This window comes from Acinonyx jubatus, chromosome B1, assembly GCF_027475565.1.
Source record: "Acinonyx jubatus isolate Ajub_Pintada_27869175 chromosome B1, VMU_Ajub_asm_v1.0, whole genome shotgun sequence".
Taxonomy (NCBI): Eukaryota; Metazoa; Chordata; class Mammalia; order Carnivora; family Felidae; genus Acinonyx; species Acinonyx jubatus.
This window is the reverse complement of record NC_069382.1, coordinates 43,460,274-43,486,076: the sequence shown is the minus strand read 5'-3', so window position 1 is coordinate 43,486,076 and position 25,803 is coordinate 43,460,274. Positions and strand designations below refer to the sequence as shown.

The window sequence follows — 25,803 nt, the reverse complement described above, 5'->3', positions numbered from 1 at the left end:
ACACACATATTACATACATGTAATTTCTTATAGTTCGACCAAAACAAGTAAAAAGAAACAGGTAAATTAATTTTAATGTTTTACTTAATCCAATACAGTCAAAATATTTCAACATGTAATCAACATAAATTATTGAGATATCTGAAGTGTTTTTCATGCTAAATCCTTGAAATCTATTTAGTTGACACTTGTAAATATGGACTAGCCATATCTCAATTGCTCCCTAGGCACAGAAGGCCAATGTCCCCCACAGTAGGCAGTGTAGGCCTAGAGTTAGCTCAGGAGTGCCCAAACCCAGCCAGTCCTCCTACCTGGGGCCTGATCCCTCCTGTGGTCCCTTCACAAACTCCATAGCTGGCCAGTCATCTTTCTGAAACAAACAGACCCAACCCTAATCCTGTCAATCCCCAGTTTAAGAGGTCTCTGATATCTCCTACCTTTGTGGGACAAAGTCTGAACACCCTGGCATGATTTAAAAAAAAGAAACCATCACAATTCAGCCCCAATTTCTCTCTTTAAAAAAAAAAATTTGTTTTAAGTTTATTTTTGAGACAGAGAACTAGTGGGGGAGGGGCAGAGAGAGAGAAGGAGAGAGAGGAGGGAGAGAAGGAGAGACACAGAAGCTGAAGCAAGCTCCAGGCTCTGAGCTGTCAGCACAGAGCCTGAGGCAGGACTCGAAGTCACAGCCTGAGATCATGACCTGAGCCAAGGTTGGACACTTAACAACGGAGCCACCCAGGCGCCCCTGACCCCAATTTCTCTTTCAGAGTGTTCGCCTGTCTTCTCTCCCCTTGCATGACGTGGCCACAACGATAGAAGCTGTTCTCTCACACAACAGGCTTTTCTGTTCCTCCTAGCATTTTTCTGTCCCCACTCGGAGAGGTCCTTGAAGACTCATTCATTCGTTCGTTCATCCATTCTTTCAAGGAGTGACTACTAAATGTCAGGTAGCGTGTGGGCCCTTGTACCCAACTCAAAGGGCTACAAGGAGCCTCTTTGGCCAACTCTTACCCTCTCCACTCCCCCCCCCCCCCCGCCCCCCAGCCACCACTGACGTCAACCCCTCTCAGCTCCACCTGGGCTCTAGTTTTAGTTTTGATCACCCATCTGTGTGACTTGTTCACCCGTCCTCCCACACCTTCCCCCAAGCCGTGGAACGCCCATTGTTGGTTATTTCTTCACACCGTGAAGGCTCAAAACATCGAAGAGGGGTGAATGACCAATCAACCCCCACCTCCTTATCGGAGGAACTAAAGCACGGAACGGGGAGGGGACCATCCGGCCCAAAGTCCTCAGGCAGAAACCAGGCCTTCGCCAACTGCGAGGACTGCTAGGATCTCCCACAGCTCTGCGACACGCCCCAGACCCGGTGTGGGGTTAACTAACCTACACCAGCCCCCGGCCCCCGGCCCCATCCCATCGCTGCCAGCGTGGAGGAGAGGGTCCCGGGAGCGAAAGGGGCAGGCCGTAGTGGGGCGGCGCCCGCACCCGCGCCGGAGGCCATGGGGAGGAGGCCTCAAACTTAGGCTGCAGAGGATCGCACGTACCGGCGGCCAAGCCGAGGCGGGTGCGGCTGCTGCTGCTGCTGCTGCTGCTGCTGCTGCTGCTGCTGCTGCGCGTCGGGAACTACAAATCCCAGGTGGCGCCGAGACGCAGAGGCGGAAGGGGTGGGCGTGGGCGTGGGCGGGGCGAGGGGGGACGGGCCAGAGCGGCCGGAGGGCCACGCTCTGGCTGCAGGCACTGCGAGCGGGAGACCATGTCCGGGAGCAGCAGCTGCAGCCAGACCCCAAGCCGGGCCATCCCGGCCACTCGCCGGGTGGACCTCGGCGACGGCGTGCAGCTGCCGCCCGGGGACTACAGCACCACTCCCGGCGGCACCCTCTTCAGCACAACCCCGGGAGGTAGGCGCGGGCTTCGGGTGCTCGCGGCGCGGGAGGACTGACTGGGCAGAGCGGGAGGGGTCGGGAGTGGCCAGTTGGACGGGACGACCGGGCAGAGGGGCCCGATGACTGGAAAAAAGGGCACCACGGACACAGCGAGGGTCACAAGCGGATGGCCGCTTCCCATTGCCTGCCCTCTGAGTGCGTCCTCTGAAGCCCCGGCTGTAAACTACCCCAATTCGTTTCCTCCTGGGAGAGACAGCCGAGTACCCCTACCCAGACGGATACGCACACTTCCAGAACAACCACATGCTGAGGTGTGCTGCCTCTTGTGGGTGTGGGGCGTACTGAGGGAAAATAGCGCCGGCTCAGGGTGGCCTGGGAGCAAGGAGAGGCCTGGCCTGGGGTTTTTAGGGGATGGGATGGGCGTTCTTTTTTGGGGTAAACGACTCTTGCAGAATCCCTTTTTCCTTCCCGAGGCGCCCCCAGTTTTGCGTTGGGCCTCCGCCTCTGACGGAGGATTTGGGCCGACGGCTCTCTCCAGCAGCGCCTCACCTGCACGTGTGGCAGGTTGCCCACTTACGCATGTGGGATCTACGCAGAGGGACCTGGGGCCGCGGGCAGGACTGTGCAGAAAAACACGTTCTTCTGTCCAGGGGGAGGGGGAGCCTTGTGACCTCCCTGAGTGTATAAGGAAGAGGAAGCTGAACTGGCACGGGTTGGGGCCAGCCTTAGGCTGCCCCCGGGAGCCAGGCATTCCTCCCAGCCCGGGAGCCCCGGCGCACAGGCGCTGATGAAACCTACCCGCGCGTTTGCATGATGAAATCCTCGTGGCTCACCACTTCCCTGCCATCCCCGCGCTCCCCTCAGCCCGCTTTGCTCTTCTCCCCTCCCCTAAGCCCTCATCCACTGCTCCTGCCCAAACTACTCGAAAACTACTCGCAGACAGTGGCGCTCCGTTGAGAGGCACGGGTGCAGGTGGAGCCAGGGGAGCAGCAGCGTCGCGGGCCACATCACATGCTTATTTTCTCAGGCTGCGGTCCCGCCATCAGCAAGCACAGCCAGATCCGAGGTCTCGGGCCGTTTGATCCAAAACATACAACGTTAGAACTGTTAGGAATCACAGATGTACTTGTTTCATGAGGTCCCAAACTGGAAAACACATGTCCCTTGTCCGATGTCACACCGTTTTCTCAGATTGAACGAGAAATACTATCCAAGTGTAGAGGGGAAAATGCTCTCTCTTCTATTAAAAATGATCCAAGGAAAAGTTCTCAGTAAGCCTTCTGTCCACCCTTGACTCAAATTCTCTTTCCATGCTATAGTTCTTTTGTAGTCCATTTGGTCTGCTTTCTCTGTGTCATACTGTGTCTGCCAGGATCCTTCCTGACAGTTTTGGGGTTCTTCAAGTGAGGGTGCACATCTCTGATCTTTTCAGAGTGGGCACTGAGGCAGCCCTGAAGGCTCAGAGGTGCCCTTTTCTGCACTCTTTATTGCTGGATGGGGACAAGTCAGATTGGAAGGCACAGCCAAGGGCACTGTTTACAGGGAACTCTGATCTACTTCTCACCTTGGACTGGGAAATGGGTTTTTTGTTTGTTTTTGGTAAACCTCAGCATATCTCCCTGCCTTTGAAGGTCTCTAGTTGGGAGAGAGGGAAAGGGGCTCTGAGATCAGAGTGTAACTCTGTTTCTGAGGCCAACTGGAGGGAAGCTAGCAGTGCCAGGAGCCTAAAGCCAGCTTTCTTGTCCTGGAGTGTCCAGCAGGACAGGCATAACGCACAGGCTGTAACCTGGAAAAACACACCTTGTTTTTGCCAAAGTCAGCCAGTCTGGTCTGCCTCAGTTAGCCAAGGCTTGGAGTCTTCCTCCAAAGTCTGCTTCACCCTGCTTCTTTGCCAGGGCAAAGAAGCTTAACCTAAGGAAAGGTCATTTCTGGCACCCTTTTGCTGTAGCCTTGAGTGCTCTTTCTCATTCCTCAATATACATGTGAATTACCTGGAGACCTCATTTTAATGTTTCTTTTTGAGAGAGAGACATAGCGTGAGAGGCAGAGAGGAGTCACAGAATCCGAAGCAGGCTCCAGGCTCTGAGCTGTCAGCACAGAGCCCGACGTGGGGCTCTAACCCACGGACTGTGAGATCATGACCTGAGCTGAAGTCAGACGCCTAACCGACTGAGCCACCCAGGCACTCCACCCGGAGACCTCATTTTAAGTGCAGACTCTTGATTCTGTAGATTCTGCCATTGGGCCTGGGATTCTACACTTCTAACCAGCGCCCAGTGATTGATCTAAGTACTACACTGAGTACTCAGGAATGAGTGGAATGTGACTTCCCTCACCTTTTCAGACCTCAGGGTCTGGCAAAATGCTGCTGCTCTCCAAGTAAACTTCTTTTGAGGTTGGGTTTGGCATCAGCCCTCAAACCAGGCTCTGGAGAGAGTCTGCACAGGTGCCCATGCTAGTTTCTTTGCAGGTGTCAGGAGCTCTTGGAGTGTCCACAGGTCACTCTTCTGGGAATGGCTCTGCAGTGTTTGTCCCCAGAGGAACAGGAGCTGTGGTTGATTTGAACCATTTCATTCCTCAGGCTCCGATTTACTTTCCATGGTCATTAACCTTTCACAGGCTAAACCACTGATCTGGTTAGAAGTCTGGAAAACTTCAGAGAAATTTGTTGAAAGGAGTGTTGCATATGAATGTTTGAGGCTTAAAAATCACCAGTGACACCATAGCCCCGCAGAACCTTTGAATGGTCAGAAACCTTCTTCCACCCCTCTCCCATCAACCTCCACGTTCCCCATTTCATGTTGGATTGTTTGACCCCAAAGCCACTAGGGTTGCTGGGCTGGTAATCATACCTAAACCCTGTAACTGGGTAAGGTTAATCAGAGGTAGGCAGGTGGGGCTGCAGGTGTTAATGGCACCCTGATATAGACAAACAAAGTCTATGCCCAGAAAGCTTACCTTGGAGCAGCTCCCAGGTCTTTGGCTATAGGACAGACAGTGCTGGGAAGAGGAGGAGGTGGCCTGGGCACTGAAGCTAAAGTATAGCCAGTGTCCGGAGGCCTCGGTCACACAGTGGGAGATTATGTCTCCTAATTACCCAGGGTCGACAGAACTGATGAGACTAGGGTCTCATTATTCTGGATGGGTTAAAAGAACTTGGACATTAAGGCAGTGAGGGAAATGTAATGGGCCCTCTTCTCCCATTGAGCTGAGCTTCCTATTAAGACATTTAGAACATTCCACACTATGACCCTCATTAAAGACTTTGACGGGGAGCCCTGGTGTAGAGCACCCCAGACTCCCTCTGATGCCCACCAGACTCAATGTGTTTAAGGCATTGACCACATCCAGAACCTGGAAAACAATCTGACCTCAAGGGCTTGGCTTGCTACTTAGGAAGATGAAGACACACCTGAAATAGAATTAGGAGCATCAAAGTTGTAGCCGTAGAATGAGGCAATTAGGCAGATACCCCCACCCTTCATAACCAGTAGAACTTGTATGATTCTCATTGTGAGAATTGCCTGCTCCAGGTCGGCAGCCTGCTAAGCCTTACATTCTAGCAATGCACACACAGCTGTGAGATTTTAATTGCCTTCACATTTTGTTGTTGCTTTTGTTTCCAGTATCCTCAAAGGATGGCAGGGCCTTATTTGAAAGGAGAGTTTGATCTTTTACATATTGATTTTTTTTTTTTTTTGAAAGAGCAAAAAAGTCCTCCATTACCAAATTTAGTAAAAGGACAGGCAGGGTGGTACCTTGTCTACTGTTGTCATCAAGCAGTGAGGCCTTTTCTGGTGTGGGTCTTTAAAGTTTAATTTATTTATTTTTGAGAGAGAGCGCAAGCGGGGGAGGGGCAGAAAAATCCAGAGCACAGAGCCCTATGCAGAGCTTGAACCCATGAACTGTGAGGTCATGACCTGAGTCCAAGTCTGACGCTTAACCCACAGCCACCCAGGTGCCCCTCTTGTGTGGGTCTTTATTTGATATCCTTGCAAAAGAGCGGGGAAGGGGCAGCGGGACCGAAAAAAAGATTGCTTCCCAGGGCGCAAGTTTTGAACGAGGAGTGTTCATTTTCACGCCTACGTTTTACGTGTTCACACAAACAAAAAAACTTGTTGCTTTCTGGGCTTAAAGCCATGCCAGTGTTCTTCCTCCGTTATGATTCATGACAAATGAATCACATGTGCTTGTTTACATGTTTGTTCCCTGGGTAGATGGGAGGTTCTTTCCGAGCAGTCTTACTCATCTTTGTATTGCAGTGACTGAGTGCTGAGTCTGGTGTTTAGCAGGTGAAGAGTTGAAAAGAATCCTGGAACGACCGTATTCTCAGGGTAACCTAGTTCCTTTGCCACTGGGCCTGGGTCTGAGCTGGCTTAATGAAGACATCTAAATTTTTCTTTTCTGCTCTTTCAGTTGCAGGGCATAATTGCTTACCTTGGAATGTCCCAGGGGCAAGACTAACTTTCCCTGAACTTTGTCACTTATCCCAGTATTGCTAATACTACTTTTTCCAACTATTGCACAGAAAGTAGAAGGAGGTAGCCTTTATACTGAACGTGTCACTACTGGGGCCAGGGTCTCAGACACTGGGATTGATGCTCCTTATTTACTTGTTTGCACCCAACCTCACTGCTAGGCAGGAGTAAGTCACATCTGCCCAGGTCATTTGGATGCTCCAGGACATGGGCAACACAAGGTGTCTTGCAATCCAGTGCCCATGCCCCTGAAAGTTTGAGAGAGTTCAGATACTAGGCCCCGAGTATCACAACACTTAGTAACTTCAACAACAGCAACAGTAAATTCTTTAGGCTGGTTGGGCATTTTCTGATGATCTCCCTGAACTCACTCATCTGGCTGCATACAGTTAGCAGCTAGATTGTCTGGGGCTAGAAGGTCCAAGATGGCCGTACCCACATATCTGGGGACACCTGGAAGGCTGGGAGTTCTCTCTTTCCTCTGTATTCTATTACTCAAAGCAAGCCACAGGGCTACCCCAGATTCCAGGAGAGGGGAGATACCAGCCTTGGAATGAGAGGAGCCTCCTATAGGGACAGGGATGGGAAGAGTCACGGGGCCACGTTTTCAGGCAGTCTTCCACAAGGGCCAAGCCTCAAAGACTGGTCCTTCGAGGGAACTTAACTGCCCATCCTGCTGTGTGGCTGCGCAGGGCCAAGGCCAGGAATTAGAAGCAGACCAGAACTGCAAGCCTGTGAATTGACTCTTGGTTTAAGAACTGAAGACACCTTCCTGAAAACACAGAGTTCTTGATCCGATGCCCCGTTTTCAAGGCCTTATGTTCAGCTCCACAGAGCAAACTATGCGGGTGGCCATGATGCCAGGCCACTGGGCCATACCTTCCACTGTGTGTCATGCCCCTCCTTGCTAACTGCTACCTAGCCTGCCTCCTCTTTCCTCCTCAAAGCAGCTAGGCTTTGGGAACTCCCTTCAGAGGAGCCCACGCTTGCCCACCCTGCCCAGCACTTCCATCTGAACATCCTTGATTTTCTGGAGTGCTGGCAGTAGGATGGAGTCAAGTTCTGAGGCCAGCGGTCCAAAAATGCGTAGGAGTGAGAATCCCAGGAGGTGCAGGTGCAGGTGGGTTCAGAACTCCCCTTGGTTTCCTGGTGACACATACAATGCGGAGGTTAACCAGGTCTGTTGCCTTAGAGAGAGTGCGTGTGTGTAAATCAATTTCTCTCTTCTGGTCTTTGGAATAAAAGGGGAAGGCAGGCCTATCTTAATTTGCTCCAGCAGCCATAACAAAATACCACAGACTGGGTGGCTTAAACAACAGAAATTTATTTTCTCACGATTCTGGTGGCTGGAAGTCCAAGTCAGAGTGCCAGAAGGGTTGGTTTCTCCTGAAGCCCTTCTTGATGGTTGCAGATGACTGTCCTCTTTGCTGCCACTCTATGTGGTGTGTGTGGTGTCTCCCTCTCTCTCTTATAAGGACACCAGTATATTGGATCAAGGCCCTACCCTAACAGCCTCATTTTAACTTAATGACCTCTTTAAAAACTTTATCTCCAAATTCAGCTACATTGAGGCTGGGAGTTGGGACTTCAGCATATGAATTTGGATGCGAGGGGTTGGGGGGCAATTCACACAAAAAACAGAGCCCCTCCTCTTTCCAACCACAGCTTTTGTTGCTGTGTAAAGGGAGGCATTTCAGATGGCTTAACCTGCTTGGCCTGGGTGCATTTTGAAATGTTTGGTTGGGGTGGGTGTGAGGGGGTTGAGGGAAGGGGAAGGAGCTTGGCCAGCCCTTAGAATAATTATTCCAGGGGCGCCTGGGTGGCGCAGTCGGTTAAGCGTCCGACTTCAGCCAGGTCACGATCTCGCGGTCCGTGAGTTCGAGCCCCGCGTCGGGCTCTGGGCTAATGGCTCGGAGCCTGGAGCCTGTTTCCGATTCTGTGTCTCCCTCTCTCTCTGCCCCTCCCCCGTTCATGCTCTGTCTCTCTCTGTCCCAAAAATAAATAAACGTTGAAAAAAAATTATTAAAAAAAAAAGAATAATTATTCCAGCTATTTTGTTCTGCACAGTTCTGTAAAAACTTTGTCCCTCCCACTTAATTTTCAAAAACAAAATTTTTATTTTGATGTTTATTTTTGAGAGAGAGACAGACAGACTGCAAGCAGGGGAGGGGCAGAGAGAGAGGGAGACACAGAATCCAAAGCAGGCTCCAGGCTCTGAGCTGTCAGCAACAGAGACCAATGCGGGGCTTGAACTTACAAACCACAAGAGCATGACCTGAGCTGAAGTCAGACGCTCAACCAACTGAGCTACCCAGGCACCCCTCTCCTGCTTAATTTTCAAATAAAGCGGACTCTTCCTCACATGTCAGGGCCTCGAAGGGAGGGACTAGTGAGAGGGCCCTTTGTTACTCACTGATTGCCCTCATTTGGTATTTGAGGATCTTCATGAGATTCCCGGCCCCTAAGAAACTTCCAGACTTTGGTTCTCTTTGCAGAGCTGGTAGGGCCAGAGATGAAGAAAAATCGCAGACCAAGCACACCCTGATTGTCTCCCCAAGATTTTCTCCTTGACAAGGTGGCTCTGCTTGCTAAACAGACTGCCCAGCAAGGAAAGCCACCCGGACGCATCGAGCTCCTGCCTGGTGTGTGGCGGGCGGTTGGGAGCCCCCCCCGCCCCCGGTAGACCCCACGTGTTGGCCTCCAGGTTGACACAGAGCTGCTGGCGAGAGCTGAATGTAAAATTATCCGGAGTATTTTGTTCACAGGCTGCTGGCTTGCATCCGAACGAACGTAGGCATTTGAGCCTCCCCCAAGCATGTTGTGAAACACTCTCCCTTTCCCTGGAATGGGAACAGCAGTTCTAGGAATTCTGTTCTTGTACTCTGGCTCGGCCTCACGTCCCCCCCCCCCCTCCGCCCAGGGGAAGAATGTTTCCATCAGGAGAGGCACAGGGGAAAGTGAGGAACAAGCAAGGCTCAATTTACAGAAATCCCTGCCAGCCCCATTTTGAAGCTGAGTGTGGCTACTGTGGGAAAATGGAGAAGAGATCAAGGCCAGCCTCTCTCTCAGGGAACATCCTGTTCTGGCCAAACACTCAGAAGAATAGGTAGCAGTCTGGAGATCCCTGGAATGTTCCCAGTTGCCCGTGCTAGCTAAGGCATGGTAGCCTGGTCTGCCTTGCTAGTTTTAAACAGAAGTTGGTGTTTAGGACTGGAGGCAATACAGGTTAGGTCTGCCCCCTGGATGGCCATGGAGGGGACAGCCTTTCTGAGCCTCAGCTTCCTGTCTGCCAGTTGAGGATACTGTATCTCCCTTGTGGGGAGTGGGGGATGGGGCACTAAGACCTGGCCTGTCAGGCTATGGGCAGTGATTTAATCTCCACACTAGTCCTGTGAGGTGTGGATTTTGTTAGTACCGTCCTCTTAGAGCTGAGGAATTCAGCGGCCCTTGAGAGTTGAGGGGCTGTTACACGGCACACCCAGGTTTGAGCCCAGAACTTGTGCCTCCAAGCCCCGTGCTGTTTGCACCGCACTGAGCACCTGCCAACCAGGAGCTCCTAAAAATAAATGGTAGTGTATCAGACCTGGAACAGACCCTAAAGATTACCTACAAAGCCTGGCACATGGTTGGTACTTTAAAAATAGTTTGAATGAGCCTAGTACACTGCCCTTGTTTACAAGTGAGGAAAACAGACCCGAGGGGAATGTCTGCATTGCTTTGTACATTCAAAGAAACTGCTGTCACCACAAAGCATGTCTTGAGAAAAAATACCATTCTTGTATTTGGCGCATATCTGAAGTTTTCAAAGTCCCAAATGACACTGGTTACCAAACGTGCCGAAGCGCATGTTGGTTCTTGAAGCCTGTTTCCATGGGCCAAAAATAGGATAGAGGGTGCCCTTACCCTACCCCTTTTACCCCCAGTCTCTTTTTCCAGGGTTGCTTACCTCCCCTCTGATTCGTCCCAGCTCTGACCATATAATTGGTCCCTAAATCATGTCATCTGAAGCTGTGCCAGTCATAATAGCTAGGATTTGTTTGCATAGGGCTGACCTCATGTCAGCCTCTGTTGTATTCCACACCATAACCCTATGATGTAGGCACCATCATCATTGTCCCCATTCTACAGAAGAAGAAATGGAGGCACAGAGAGATTGAGTAATAACTTGCCCAGGGTCAGTAGAGTTAGCAAATGGGAGAGCTGGGTTTCTAACCACTAGACTGTATGGGGAGAGGAGCTCGTATTCATCCTGGCGTGTTGTACCCACACCCTCTCTCTACAGGGCAGGTAACTCTTGCAGCCCGCTGGACTTAACATCTTCCCCACATGTGTTTATGTGGTGACGTGTTTAAAAGGCTTTCACTTCGGGGCGCCTGGGTGGCTCAGTTGGTTAAGCGTATGACTTCAGCTCAGGTCATGAGCTCAAGGTCCGTGGGTTCAAGCCTGCTTCAGATGCTGTGTCTCCTTTTCTCTCTGCCCTTCTTCTCTCTCTCAAAAATAAACAAACATTAAAAATAAATGAATAAAAAGGCTTTCACTTAGAAAATAGACTCAGTTCTTCTCTACAAGTAGTTCAGAACCAAACCTGACTGCTACCCCTGCACCCAGCAGGATCCCAGCTACACAAATGGTTTGAAGCATGGGGGGCGGGGGTCTGCCTTTGTTCTTTTCCTGCCCTGCTGGGAGGCAAGTTCTGGATACCCCTGCTCTGTACCTCCAGTTTTTCCAGTCTAGACCACCCTCAGTCCATAGACCCATTCCACTTTGGGAGAGTGCAGAATTGGGGTGACACTGATTTCTCTGGATGCCTCTGACTTTTGGAGGGCTTGATGTCTCTGTCCACACTGGCACACACAGGGTAGATCTCTCCCCTGTCTCTGATCCCCACATATGCCTCTGCTCTCAGGCTTTACCCACTTGACTATAGTTGTTTGTTTACAGATCTTTCCAACTAAATTCCGAGTGAGATCAGAAATTGTTCTTTACATGCCGAGCACTTGGCATGGTGCTGGTACAAAGGGGTTCAAATACACCTGTTTGGGGATGCAGGATCAAGCAAAGATTGATAAATGTGTAGGTGAGGGTAAACACTTGTCCATGGAGGTTAACACTTGTCCCTGGATTGGTCCCTATCCTTGGATACATGTCCTGGGAGTTACAGTCTAGCATGGACAGGGCCTAGCACACAGCCCAGAGAGGTGCTGGAGGGATGGGCTCACCAGTCCACTTACGCTGCCCAGCAGAGAGCCCCTAGGCTTTTTGTGGGGAGTGAGGGGAGTCTACCTAGTTCCAGTTAAGGCCATTTTCACTTGACTTACTAGAAAAGACATTCTGACCCTATATCCTTATTTATTTGTTTGCTTAATGCCCTATGTGTTAGAGTTTTGTATTAAAAAACAAAATATACTCAGCGTAAAAGATGTTCGTCTTGCCTTGATCCTTATCTCACCCCCAGAGGTGACCAGACACAAAATACATACAGTTCTGTGACTCTTCCACACAATATGTTGCAGACAATGTGCACTTGTTCCAAATAGTAACCACACAGCACCGAATTATAGGTCTGATCCATAATTTAACCTGTCCTTTAATTTAAAAAATAAATCAAAGTTTTATATACATATATATGTGTGTGTATAATTATATAATTCTATCTTCTTTTGTATGTACTTGATTTTTTTCTGTAATACAAGTATATGAACATTATTTGTAAATTGTTTATGTAGGTAAGTAGTTAAATCTCAAAATTACTGAAAGCCTCCCAACAAAACAGTAACCCCGTACCTCTCTCCACCCCCATCTCTTTAAAAAAAAATTTTTTTTTTACATTTATTTATTTTTGAGAAACATAGTGAGACAAAGCGTGAGTGGGGGATGGACAGTTTAAAAAAAAATTTTTTTTTTACATTTATTTATTTTTGAGAAACATAGTGAGACAAAGCGTGAGTGGGGGATGGACAGAGAGAGAAGGAGACACAGAATCCGAAGCAGGCTCTAGGCTCTAAGCTGTCAGCACAGAGCCCGATGCAGGGTTCAAACCCACAAACCTTGAGATCGTGCCGGAGCCGAAGTCGGACGCTTAACCAACTGAGCCACCCAGGCGACCCCCCTCCCCCCAATCTCACTCTTTAGATGCAGCTAACATTTTTCAGCCCTTTCTCTGGGGATTTACTTCCATATTTCTGACTTTTTCTTGACTTTTATTGATAGTTGAGGACTTATTGTCTGTACACCCTCATCTCTTCCTTTTTTTTTTTAATGTTTAGTTTTGAGAGAGAGAGAGGGAGGGTGCGACCTGGGGGAGGGGCAGAGAGAGCGGGAGACACAGAATCCGAAGCAGGTTCCAGGCTCTGAACTGTCAGCTCAGAGCCCGACATGGGGCTTGAACTCACAAGCCGTAAGATTGTGACCTGAGTCGAAGTCGGAGACTTAACCGACTAAGCCACCCAGGTACCCCTCTCATCTCTTCCCATTCCCTAATTTAATTATATCACAAATTAAAAAAAAAATACACATTATTTTTGTTACTATGGCCCTTGATGAGCCAGGTAGTTAATTATTGTACAACTTAGAAAAATAGAGTTAATAATTGCTTCATTTTAAAATGTAATTCGTTTTCAGGGGCCTGGCTGGCTCTGTTTGTAGAGCATAGATAGGACTTTTGATCTCCGGTGTGAGTTTGAGCTCCACATTGGGTGTAGAGATTACGTTTAAAAAATGTGCTTACACTCACTTTAAGGACCCCAGGTTCAAAAGTAACAGTGTTGGCCCTACTTTGGGGTCTAAGAATAGGCGTGATGGGTGAAGGACCTGGACTCTGGCAAGTAACCTGTTACAGACTTACGAGGTGGCTATTTGAGGCTTCTGGTGAAATCTGCGCATCTGTGCTTCATATCTGTTTCCTACCCTCTAACCCACACCTGTGCACTTGTTCTGTGGTTCTGGTGTCTTGTAATATTACTGGGTAGCCAGAAACAGGTGCAAATGCGTTGAGGTTTTTGCTGTGTTTAGCATGATCAGCAAATTGTGAAAATGTAGAAACACACAGAAAAGGTCCAGTGGCATAAAATAAATGCAGAGCTGGAAGTGGACTCCCTGGGGCTGCTAGACTTGGTATGCAGGACTGTGAGCCTGTGATGAGCTTCTCGTCCCAGTATAGATGCAGTGTTCTTAGCCTTAGTGGAAAACCTTGGTTTGGTGGTTTCAGCCTAGGGGGGCAAATAGATTGTAAAGGACAAAGCAGTATCTCGGTAGCATAGACCAGTGCTAGCCCTGTCTGTCTATTGAAATAGAGAAATGGACTTAGCCACAGAGGTTTAAACTATCTGGTTGTCCCATACATGAACACAACCCGGGGCTCGGATACACAGTTGTATTTAGTGTTTTGTGGTCTGCTAGCCTTTCCAGCCCAGGAGCTTTTGGACAAACCTTTGTCCTTGTGTGAGGTTCGTTGTTGGGATTTTGCATTTGTTTTTGTGAATATCCCATCCCTGAGCTTTGCAGGTAGACAGATGTGATTCAAAACTCACATTCTGAGGTGTTTCTTGCAGCAGAGTAATTGGTTTGCAGGAATAAGTCACGCTTTTCCGCTCAAGGTGGGGGAGGGGTGGTAATCCATGGGATAAGCTAAAGTTAAGTTGTTAGGAGAATTTGATTGGAAATTTTAGCTTTGAGCTTTGTTGCTCTAGTTCCTGAAGTAACTTGGAGATGCTCCTCAATTGTCCATCCACTGCTGTGATTCCTTGGGTCCCACCCATTCTTTCACTTTAAGAGAAAACAAGTAATTGTTGCAGGAGTGTCTGTATTTTGCAATTGCCCTTTATAAGAAGCACTTTTTCCAAATAAAACAATTTTTTAAAAATGTGCTTAGTTAAAGGATGCCTGGGTGGTTCAGTCAGTGGAGCATTTGACTCTTGATTTCGGCTCTGGTCATGCTCTCACAGTCATGGGTTCGAGTCCCACGTCGGGCTCTGCGCTGACAGTGTAGAGCCCACTTGGGATTGTCTCCCTCTCTCTCTGCCCCTCCCCCACTCACTCTCTGTCTTTCAAAATAAATAAACATTTTTTTTAATTTTTTTTAAATTTTGTTAACGTTTTATTTATTTTTGAGACAGTGAGAGACAGAGCATGAACAGGGGAGAGTCAGAGAGAGGGAGACACAGAATCTGAAACAGGCTCCAGGCTCTGAGCTGTCAGCACAGAGCCCGATGTGGGGCTCGAACTCACGGACCGAGAGATCATGACCTGAGCCGAAGTCGGCCGCTTAACCGACTGAGCCACCCAGGCGCCCCAATAAACATTTTTTTTAAATGTGCTTGGTTTTCATTCAGGTAAGTCTCCCACACCCTCCAGTACCTCTAAAATACTAAACAAAATACAGTTTTACACACAAATTCGACTTGTGGATTTATCAGTACATTCTTTCCTTCTGTCCTGAACTGACAGGGTTTGGTGGCTCTAGAACGGCTCTAGTAGCTGCTGACATGAGATCTCCTGAAGCCCTTCATCTTATTCTAATTTTGTTACAATATTCATCCTGTAGCTTTCTGAAAATGTTTCTATTATACTTTTACTTGGTTGGTATTTGGCTGGGTATAAAATGAGGCCAAAATGAATTCTCCCTGGAGATTGTGAAGACATTGACCCACCATCTTCAGGTTTCCAGCCTTGCCATTGAAAACATTTATGCCATTTTTATTCCCAATCCTTGTGTGCACCTGCTGTTTTCTCACCCTTTCTGGAAGATTTTAGGATCTTTTTATCCTCAGTGTTGTGAAATTCTGCAGTGAATGTTAAGTTGGTGTTTTTAATTCATTACACAGGATACTCAAGGGCCATTTCAAGACTGATCTCTTTCAATTCGGGAAATTTTTCTTCCCTTTTTGTCTTTTTAGGTAAATTCCTCTTAGCAGTTTGTCTTTTCTCTCTTTCTTAACTTCTTGTTATCTGATGCTGGATTTCTAATTTGGTCTCTTTTTGCCTGTTACTTTTGTCTTTCTGTTCTTTAAAGTCTTTAAAAAGTTAGGGTGCCTGGGTGGCTATGTCGGCTAAGTGTCTGGGCTCAGGTCGTGACCTAGCAGTTCAAGGATTCAAGCCCCGCATCGGGCTCTGTGCTGACAGCTCAGGGCTTGGAGCCTGCTTCAGATTCTGCCTCTCCCTCTCTCTGCCCCTTCCTCGCTTGCACTCTCTGTCTCTGTCTCTCTCTCAAAAGTAAATAAATGTTAAAAAAAAAATTCTCTCTCTCCCTCTATCCCTATCTCCCACTCTCTCTCTATCTCTGTCTCTGTCTCAAATAAATTAAAAATGTATATATTCTTTCAAAAAAAGCCTTTAAAAAGTTGAAAAGTTTAAAAAACAGTAAAGTCTGGGGCGCCTGGGTGGCTCAGTTGGTTAAGCGCCTGACTTTGGGTCACATCATGATCTTACATGAATTGTAGCCCCACATCAGCCTCTGCTAATAGTGCGGAACCTGCTTCGGAACCTGTCCCTCGCTCTCTGCCCCTCCCCCACGTTTGCTCTCTCTTTTTCTCTCTTAAACTTAAACAAACAAACAAACAAACAGTAAAGTACCTTAACTGTTTCCTTCTGTTGGTTTGTTTGGATCTCTCCTTAGATGTAAGCTCTTCTCAGAAATGTAGGGAGACATCTGGCTGGTTATATTTAAGAGTTAGGCACTCCAGAGCTGACTGGAAGCCCTTTGTGAGGTCTGGAGGCTGGTGGGTTCAATCTGGTGGCTAGCTGGTATTTTTCATTGGGAATCCCCTTCCCAAAATCAACTTCTTTTTTTTTTTTTTTTTAATATTCTGCATTTTTTTTTACGTTTATTTTTATCTATTTTGAGAGAGAGAGCGCCCAAAAGAGCAAGCAGGGGAGGGGCAGAGAGAGAGGGAGACAGAATCCCAAGCAGGCTCCTCACTCTCAGCACAGAGCCCGACATGGGCTTGAACTCTGTGAACCAGAGATCATGATCTAAGCTGAAGTCAAGAGTCAGACGCTTAACTGACTGAACCACCCAGACACCCCCCAAAATCAACTTCTATTGGTCTTTATTTTTGCTGTTTATTCTAAAGCAGAGCAGGGAGGGGGGTGTGAGGCTCACCATTCAAGAGGTCAACCTAAACTTAATTTCTCTGTCTCCCCTCCCTCCTGGGGTGAGGGACATAGGGGACCTCTCCCCATTCCCATTTTCCATGTTGACTCTAATTCCTGAACCTTCCTGGGGTTCTTCAGAACCCCGCTTCCTGGTGTAATGTCCACCCCTACCTCCCTGCATTAAAAAAATTTTTTTAACATTTATTCACTTTTGAGAGACAGAGAGAGAGCATGAGCAGGGGAGGGGGAGAGAGAGTGAGATACAGAATCGGAAGCAGGCTCCAGGCTCCGAGCTGTTTGTTAGCACAGAGCCTGGTGCGGGGCTCAAACCCACGAACCTCCCTGCATTTAGATGCCACCCTCATCCTCTCTGTTAGAACTATTCCTCCATTCACTTTCTGTCTTCATGTATTGTGATTTGGGGTAACAGTTTGAGCCCCACTTGCTTCCGACTTGAGTATGGGCTTCTGTTTCTTGTTTTATTTCTTGGTGTTTACGAGACTTTTGAGAGAAGCATCAGGGAAAAAAAAAGTGTCTTGGCTTTGCCATCTTAGAGCCCCCTGGATCCTCAAAAGCTCTTCATGATCTTGTTTGTAGAAGCCTAATGGAGTTGGATCATGTTCCCTAATATAGAGAGAAAAGGTAGGCCCTCGGCTGAAAAGGATTATGTGGATACCACGGGTGTGATACCCACATACCCCAGAAGACCACACCTGACCGACACCCAAGGAGCTGCCTGCTGCTCAGCGCTTTGTAGGGACCTTGGCATCCCCCCCCCCCGCCCCCCCCCCCCCCCCCGGTTTCCATTTCCTGTTCCTGTATGCAGGCCAAGTCCCCAGCTCCTGGAGACTGCGTTTCAGCCAAGGGTACCTATTTTTGACGATATGAGACTGTGTGTTTTGCTGTTTGCCTCATCTGTGGGAGACATAGGGAATTTCCAGAAGATCACTGTTGCCATGTATTGGTGGATCCCATGAAGGGACAGGGGAAAAAAAGGGTTAAAAAGCTAAAACTGCTTCCACAGGAAACATTTCCACTACATTGATCTCCAGCTCACATTCCTCACTGACCCCAGATGAGTCAGTGGGGGTTAGTGGTCCCCTCCTAGGCTTGACATCTTGCCAGCTGACTTTCTGAACACCACTGTTCCTGCCCCCCGCATGGCCTCCCTCCCCAGCTGAAATACTCCCACAGTGGGCATCTTGGGAACCACCTCTGCTGGCATTTGGTTTCTGGATTTTATTAGTGCAAATGAGGATTCCTATTTTTAAACAAGTGCCCTACCTAGGTGGAGGGCAAGGGGCACAGAAGTTCTTTCTTTTTCTCCTTTAAGTATAATTAATGACTTAAAAATCGCCCGGTATAGACCCCCAAAGAACTGAAAGCAGGCTCTCGAAGAGATAGTTACACACCCAGGTTTACAGCAGTATTATTCACACTAACCAAAAGATGGAGGGTGAATAAACAAAATGTGGCATATCCACACAATGGAATATCATTCAGCCTTAAAAAGGAAGGAAATTCTGAGACATGGCCAACAATGTAGATGAACCTAGAGGACATCATGCGAGATGAAATAAGCCAGTCACAGAAAGACAAATACTGTATAATTCCACTTATACGAGGTACCTGGAGCAGCCCAATTCATAGATACAGAAAATAAAACGGTGCTTTCCAAGGCTTAGCGGGGAGGGAAATGGGAGTTGCTATTTCATGGGTGTAGAGTTTCAGTTTCGCAAGATGAAAAGCATCTTGGAGATTGGTTGCAGAACACCGTGAAGGTACTGAACACTGCTGAACTATATACTTAGGAATGTTTAAGGTGGTGAATTGTATGTTATTTGTATTTTACCACAATTACAGAAAAATTTCTGGGGGCTAGTGGCCTTTAAAGAGCTTCTCCAGGAGTGCTGACCCCCCTCTTTTGTTTTTTGAGACCCTTGAATCTCCAGCTCTTAGGTTCCACTCAGATGGGGTCAGTTCCCTATTCTGTGGTGAACATACCAACAAAGAAGCAAAGCTGGAGGGAGGCCAGGACAGGGGAGACTCTTGCCGAGCCTTGAAGATTAAGAAACAGAGAAGAGTGGTCCCTCTCTGAAGCCAAGGCATTTACCCTCAAGGAGAAGGCACTGTTGTTCTCCATTTGTAGCCCACTGGGCTCACAGCCCTTCATGTTACAGACGAGGAAACTGAGGTTCAAACGGGGGAGGAACAGAGGTCTGTGTGCACAGGGTCACACTACTGGCCAGTGGCCGAGCCTAAAATGCAGCCTGGGTTCTGTGTTCTTTGCTTTACACTGTCAGCACGGAGCCTGCTTGGAATTCATTCTCTCTCTCTCTCTCTCTCTCTCTCTCTCTCTCTCTGCCCCTCCCTTGCTTGTGCTCCCTCTCTCATTCTCTCTCAAAATAAACTTTAAAAAAAAAAAAAGAAAGAAATGTGAACTGTGAACTTTAGCCCACATAGTGATGATGAACAAGACTCAACTTCAGCATCATTGCCTCTCAGCCAAGGAGAGCAATGCTCTGGGTAACTTAGGGCCAGAGTCAGACTAGGACATCCTGCATGAGTAGGCCAAGTGCACGTTTTGGTGTCTCTGACCATTTTTCTGCTCTTTAGCATCCTAGCTCTCAGCAGAAGGACCCCGACCCCACGCAAGCCTACTCAGAGCCCAGAGATGCGAATGAATTCCTCTCTAGGATGCCACTCACAGAGAGCCAGTGCTCAACATCTGAGACGGGAGTCCCTGCTGTTGGGACAGCACACTGTCATAGCCTTTAAGTGAGGGAAATACTTGAGGGCTATTGATAAGGAGGGGCATTCCTGAAGTCTAAACCATAGCTTCTAGCTACTTTTCCAGGAAAATACCAAATGGCGGATGACCTTGGTGCTGCGGAAATGGGAGGCCAAGAAGGCTTCCACAGAGTCTTGGGCAGTGGCATCTGTGGCCAGGGTGGGGCCGTGGAGCTCCAGGAGGCAAGGCCAAGGACAAGGAGTGGGTCTGCATCACCAAGCTGGGCCGCCTAGTCAAGGACATGAAGATCAAGTTCCTGGAGATCTGTCTCTTCTCCCTGCTCATCAAGGAATCTGAAATCATTGACTTTTCTTGGGGGCATCCCCCAAAGATGAGGTTTTGAAGATTATGCCGTGTAAAAGCAGACCCGTGCTGCCAGTGGACCAGGTTCGAGGCATTTGTTGCCATCAGAGATTACAATTGACACGCTGGTGTGGATGTTAAGTGCTCCAAGGAGGTAGCCACTGCCGTCCAAGGGGCCATCATCCTTGCCAAGCTTTCCATCATCCCGGTGCAGCAAGGCTGCTGAGGGGGGGTGGGGAGACAAGATCAGCAAGCCTTATATTGTCCCATGTAAGGTGACCGGCTGCTGTGGCTGTGCTGGTGCGCCTCATCCCTGCCCCCATGGGCTGCACTGCCACCCTGGGCAACTTCACCATGGCTACTTTTGATGCCATTTCCAAGATCTACAGCTGTCTCACCCCTGGCCTCTGGAAAAAGATGGTGTTCACCAAGTCTCCCTATCAGGAATTTACTGGCCATCTTATAAAGACCCACACCAGAGTGTCTGTGCAGAAGACCCAGGCTCCAGCTATGGTCACCACATGGTTTTATACAAGAAAATTAAAAGGAATTAAAGCTTGTTAAAAAAAAAAAATCAGGAACACCTGGGTGGCTCAGTCAGCGAAGCATCCAACTCCCGACCTCGGCTCAGGTCATGATCTCACGCTTCATGAATTCGAGCCCCACATTGAGTCCTGCGCTGACAGAGCCGAGCCTGCTCGGCATTCTCGCTCTCCTTCTCTCCCTGCCCCTCCCCTGCTTGCAGTCTCTCTCACCCAGAATAAATAAATAAATATTTAAAACAATATTTTAAAAGATCATAGCTTCTAAACTCCGGGCACTTATTCCCTCTGCAGTTTGCATTACAGTTGCAGCTTCCATTCTATATTAAGTATTTCTCCTTATATCTCGTACCTTTTTAACTTAGTTTTTGTTACTTTATTTAATTATGTGCATTATTTATAACATACATACTATTATATTAAATTATATCCTGTTATGTATTGAAAGGAAACTTGATATCACGACCATATATGGAAAACCTGATCCACTTACCATAAATAGAAGGTAACTATAAAAAGAAATATGACACCAAGAGAGTTTTAAATTCTATCTGGATTCCACTGCCTGCTGAAGGCTTTGAGCCTGAGACCTGCTCTTTGATGAAAAGGAAGAATCAGGAGTGTGAGCGAGGTGTTTAAGATAAGTTACTAGTACCACACTGGTGCTTTAGAGGTAATCCTGATTAAATAAGACCCCAACATGAATCACCTCTTATTAGTCACTGTTCTTTGATGAAATCAGCTGATTCTCCCACCAGAATCCCGGGTCCTGGACTTTAGAAAATTCTCCTTTTAAAGGTATCACTCAGGCAGCCGTCCTCACAGGATGGCGGGATGGGATGGGTCCAGGGTGTGGGTGAAGGACCAACTCCCTCAGAAGTGTTCTCATTTTTACTAGTCTGGGGGAGTCACTTAATTTTCTGTTGGCTCATCTGTAAAATGGAGTTAAAGGTTCTGGATATCCCTGGGGCACCTGGGTGGCTCAGTCGGTTGGGCATCCGACTTTGGCCCCGGTCATGATCTTATGATCATGGGTTCGAGCCCCCTAATAACACTAAGCACTGGTTAGGTATTCGAGCCCCACATGGGCTTTAAGGAGAGAGCCCTGGATGTGCTGATCCGAGGGGAAGAAGCATGGCATGGTGGCCTTGCCAGGCCCCTCTTCCATCAGTGTGCCCCACACGATGGCGTTGGTGGTTCTGAGGCAGCAGAGTAGGGCTGCAGCCAGACACCTGAATCTGCATCACTCCTCTTTTCCTTTTTTCTTTCCAAATGTTTATTTTTGAGAGAGAGTGCTAGCGGGGGAGGGGCAGAGAGAGAGGGAGACAGAGGATCTGAAGAGGGCTCTGTGCTGACGGCAGAAAGCCTGACACAGGACTCGAACTCAAGAACCATGAGATCATGACCTGAGCCAAAGTCGGACACTCGACTGACTGAGCCACCCAGGTGCCTTCCCTTTTTGTTTCTTTTCTTTTCTTTCTTTTTTTTTTTTAAAGTAAACTCTACCCCAAAGGTGGGGCTCAAACTCATGACCCTAAGATCAAGAGTCTCATGCTCTACCAACTGACCCAACCAGGTGCCCCGGTCTCACTCCTCCTTGATCTGGCTTTTGCAGAAAAACTTGCTGCCTCTGCTGCAGCCATGCCTCAAAGATGTGGAAAATGCATAGGCAGGAGGTTTGAGATGGCTTTTCCAATGTCCCTGCCTCCTCCCAGGTACCAGGATCATCTATGACCGGAAGTTCCTGATGGAATGTCGGAACTCACCTGTGACCAAAACACCTCCACGAGACCTGCCCACGATTCCCGGGGTCACCAGCCCTACCAGTGATGAGCCCCCCACAGACACCAGACAGAACCACCTGCGCAACAGCCCAGAAGAGAAGCCGGCAGGTGGTGAGTGGCCGGGCTTGGCCAGGCTCTCCCTTGGGAAGGGAACATATGCAACCCGTGGATCCCCTTCAGAGAGGAAATTTCGGGGGGGGGGGATTGATGGTGGCTGCCCCACCCTCTGTGGAGCAGCTTAGAGTGCAGAGGTGGCGTTGGGGGACAGTATTGTCACCAATGCCAACTTTCCACGTGCAAGGGGCCCAAGAACTCCAGGAGAGGTGACTTGGCACCATCAGGTAGTCTAATTAGTGGAGAGCTTGTTTGAAATGAGGGGGACTCCACACAGCAGCTTTCATAAATAAGTATAACCCTTTGTATCATTGTATTAAAGCATTTCTGCTTGTCTGCCTCATGTGGGCCACACCCACAATGTGCATGTGCAGGAGAGGACTTCTCAAAGATACGGTGTACTTGCCCTCTAGGAAATCACATGTCTGCAGGATCAGAAAGGCACCCAAGATGGCTTCTGTCAGGGTATTGGTCCACTAGTGGATTCTTGATGAAGACAGGTAGAAACCGTGCAAGTGGTTATTTCTGCAGGTTTGACACTGGGCAGCTAGGTCCTTCCTGGTATCTCTCCCCACCTGCCCCCTAAGTAATCAGAGCAGCCACCCTGGTAGAGGGCCGTGTGAATGCACTCTTTGTGGTATCATGACTAGCTAGCCAGAGCGTCTGAGTGCTCCCATTGTGGGAAAACATAGTGTAAGCACTTGCAGATGACCTGAGTCAGATTGGAACCCTCTGACCCTTCCCCCGGAAGGCAGTGCACCAAGCCCAGACAGGAAGCAGCTGGGACCTCAGGCTGGGCTGGCCCTGCTGACAGCAGCAGAGCCCATGTACCCAGGGCCTGCAGGATGTGATTCATAGTTACCCAGCAAACCCCACAGCCATGACAGGCAACCCTTGCCTTGTCTTTCCTTTCAGACTTGGACAAGAGTGGGAGGGAGGCAGAGTTGGGCACACACAGAGCCAAATGAAAGACGGCACCAGGCAGTGTGGCTCCCTGCCTTTCATTAGAGGATGCAGAGAAAGATGGATAGATTCATGTGGTCAGTAAGGTGGTGCTTCCCAGCCACCCACTTTTGCCTCAAACCAAAAACCGGAAGTTGAGGATGAAGGTGGTCACACCTGACATTGCTGAGCCAGCACTGCCTGAAGGCTATCCCTAACCCCTCCCAGTTTCTGGAGCAGTGATCCCCATAGCAAATGCAGTGGTGGCCCAGAGGTGCCCCAGGCTGACAACCCTTAACCCACAATAATGGCCTAAGAGTTCCATTGTGATGGGGTGGTAGGGATGGACATAGTTTTTCATTTTGCTGAACGGGCTATTAGCCAAAGCTCCTAGCCTTGGACCATATATTTGTGTAAATATAACCAGAAGAAGTGGCCAGTTTCCCCGTGGGGGCCAGAGCCGGCATCTCAGTATATAGAACCAGAGAGCAGCCTTACCCAGGAGATCATGAATGAGGCAGCTCCATTTCAGAAAACAACTTCCTGCAGCATGAGTTACTTGGAGATTTTTGTGGAAAGAGTTAGGGTGAGGGCAGTGAGTAGCTGAACTACCAAAATAACTCCTTTACTGCAGAGTCAGGCTATTCTGCGGGCAATTGGACATATGCCTAGTAGGTTGTATTACCATTTTCTAAACCACAGCTGACACAGTTGCTCAAAAAGTTTTATGTTTAAGGAATATTTTTCTGTGAGGTTGTGTTTTTGTTTTAATTTTTTTTTAAGTTTATTTGTATATTTTGAGAGAGAGAGAGAGAAAGAGAGAGAGAGAGCACGACTGGAGAAAGGGCAGAGAGAGGAGAGAGAATTCCAAGCAGTCTCTGCACTGTCCGTGCAGAGCCTGACACAGGGCTCGAACTCATGAACTGCGAGATCGTGACCTGAGCTGAGATCAAGAGTCAGACGCTTAACCAACTGAGCCATCCAGGTGCCTGTGAGGTTGTATTTATGTCAAATCCAAGTAACCATTCACTTTTATTAAAAACAATAAAAATTGGCTCAATTGGTTAAGTGTCTGACTTCGGCTTGGGTCATGATCTCATGGGTTTGTGAGTTTGAGCCCTGTATCGGGCTCTCTGTTCTCAGTGTAGAGCCCACTTTGGATCCTCTGACTCCCTCTTTTTCTGCCCCTCCCCTGCTCATGCTTTCTCTCTCAAAAACAAATAATACATTTTAAAAAATAAAAATCAGTGGTGGCTGGGTGGCTCAGTTGGGTTAAGCGTCCAACTCTTGATTTTGGCTCAAGTAATGATCTCACGGTTGTGAGATCAAGCCCCAAGTCAGGTTCTGCACTGGGCCTGGGGGCCTGCCTAAGATTCTCTCTCCCCCTTGCCCTTTGCCCCTCCCCCGTTTGCACATGCATGCTGTCTCCAAAAAACACAATTTTTACTTTATGTTTTTTAAATATTTTTGAGAGAGAGCACGTGAGTGCGTGAGTCGGGGAAGGGCAGAAGAGAGAGGGACAGAGGATCTAAAGCGGGCTCTGCACTGACAATGGAGAGTCCTATGTGGAACTCGAATTTGCGAACCATGAGATCATGACCTGAGCCACAGTCGGACGCTCAACTGACTGAGCCATCCAGGTGCCCCCAAAATAAAATATTTTTAAAAAGCAATAAAAATTTTATGAAATTCGGGACTGCCACTTCTTCTGTGGGGATACCTGGTCTCCCTTCTTCCTTTGGGACTAGGGAAGAGAGCACAGCTGGACAGGGAAACTTCAGGCCTGTTTCTAGGAATTCCTAGTGGAGTTCTGCCCTCCCTCCATTCTCCTAGTCTTGTAGGAACAACAAAACGAAAAATAATAAACCATCTCACTGGCTTCTAAAATGTGAGCCCTACCATTCACCCATTGCTTACCTGGCCATCTGTCCCTTCTCTCCCCAGGTGAAGAGTCACAGTTTGAGATGGACATTTAAAGGACCGGCCATTGGATTGAGTGATGCCTCTGGGCCCCTCTGGCCCTTCTTGGGAAGAGTAACACCAGCCAGATCTTTTGCAAGTTCTAATCCTGGGCAGGCGTTGAGCTTGGGGCCGGCCATCCCGGCCCTCTGCTCCCTTACTCAGGGCACCTGCTCCCCCTTCCTCTTCGTGAACACCAGCAGATACCTCCATGTGCCTCCATTCATGCACCCTAAGGGGAGTGACTCTCAGGAGCACACCCTGCAGCCCAGGGCCAGGAACTGGACATGGAGGAGCCCTTCTGAATGATTGTCCGGCTCTTCCAGCCCCATCCTCTGGGGGCGCACCCACCCCTTCCTTAGGTCAGTGTTGTGGGAAAACTGCCCTCCCCTCCTTCCCTAAGAGAGGAAATAAAAGCCACCTTCGCCCTAGGGCCAAGAGTTGGCCCCTGTCTGAGCTCTTTTCAACTCCATGTGGATAACTAACCCCAACTACAGTTTGCATGGTGCCTCTAAGCACTTTCCTATACTTCTCCCATTGCTTCTCACACTGAACCTGTAAGGTAAGTAGGCTAAGTGTTCTCCTCATTGTACAGCTCAGAGAAGTTAAAATCACATACCAGTAAATGACGGATGGCACTGGCTTTGAGCTGTGCTGCTCTCCATCTCTTGTTGTTCAGTGCTGGGTGTGATTTCTTTTCTGGGCTTTGTCCCCCAAGCCTGTCAAGTGACCCGGTCACCTTCATTCTGTCGCCCGTTTCCTGCAAGAGTCAAAGGGAAGAACCTGAGCCTTGGCTGATACAGGCATGCACCCCTCATATTTGTCCAGTGATCCCTTCATGTGAGCTGTCATGGGAGGGCACACACATGAGACAGGTGCTCTGTCTTGAGGATTTCACTGACACACAAAATT

General features: G+C 48.6%; 1 protein-coding gene and 1 pseudogene across 1 annotated transcript; both read left to right on the top strand.

Annotated features, from left to right (window-relative positions):
* The first annotated feature begins 1,683 nt into the window (after positions 1 to 1,683).
* EIF4EBP1 (eukaryotic translation initiation factor 4E binding protein 1) lies at positions 1,684 to 25,347 on the top strand. Its single transcript, XM_027070482.2, has 3 exons — positions 1,684 to 1,901; positions 21,808 to 21,987; positions 24,877 to 25,347. Exons 1-3 carry the CDS (start codon positions 1,757 to 1,759, stop codon positions 24,906 to 24,908), a joined length of 357 nt encoding a protein of 118 aa, XP_026926283.1. The 5' UTR covers positions 1,684 to 1,756; the 3' UTR covers positions 24,909 to 25,347.
* On the top strand, positions 19,342 to 20,971 carry LOC106978407 (40S ribosomal protein S2-like; annotated as a pseudogene).
* Positions 25,348 to 25,803: the final 456 nt, after the last annotated feature.

Coding starts and splice junctions, on each gene's coding strand:
- EIF4EBP1 (XM_027070482.2), top strand. CDS start 1,757: ATGTCCGGGAGCAGCAGCTGCAGCCAGACCCCAAGCCGGGCCATCCCG. Junction 1,902..21,807: donor CTTCAGCACAACCCCGGGAG/GTAGGCGCGGGC, acceptor GCCTCCTCCCAG/GTACCAGGATCATCTATGAC. Junction 21,988..24,876: donor AGAAGAGAAGCCGGCAGGTG/GTGAGTGGCCGG, acceptor TTCTCTCCCCAG/GTGAAGAGTCACAGTTTGAG.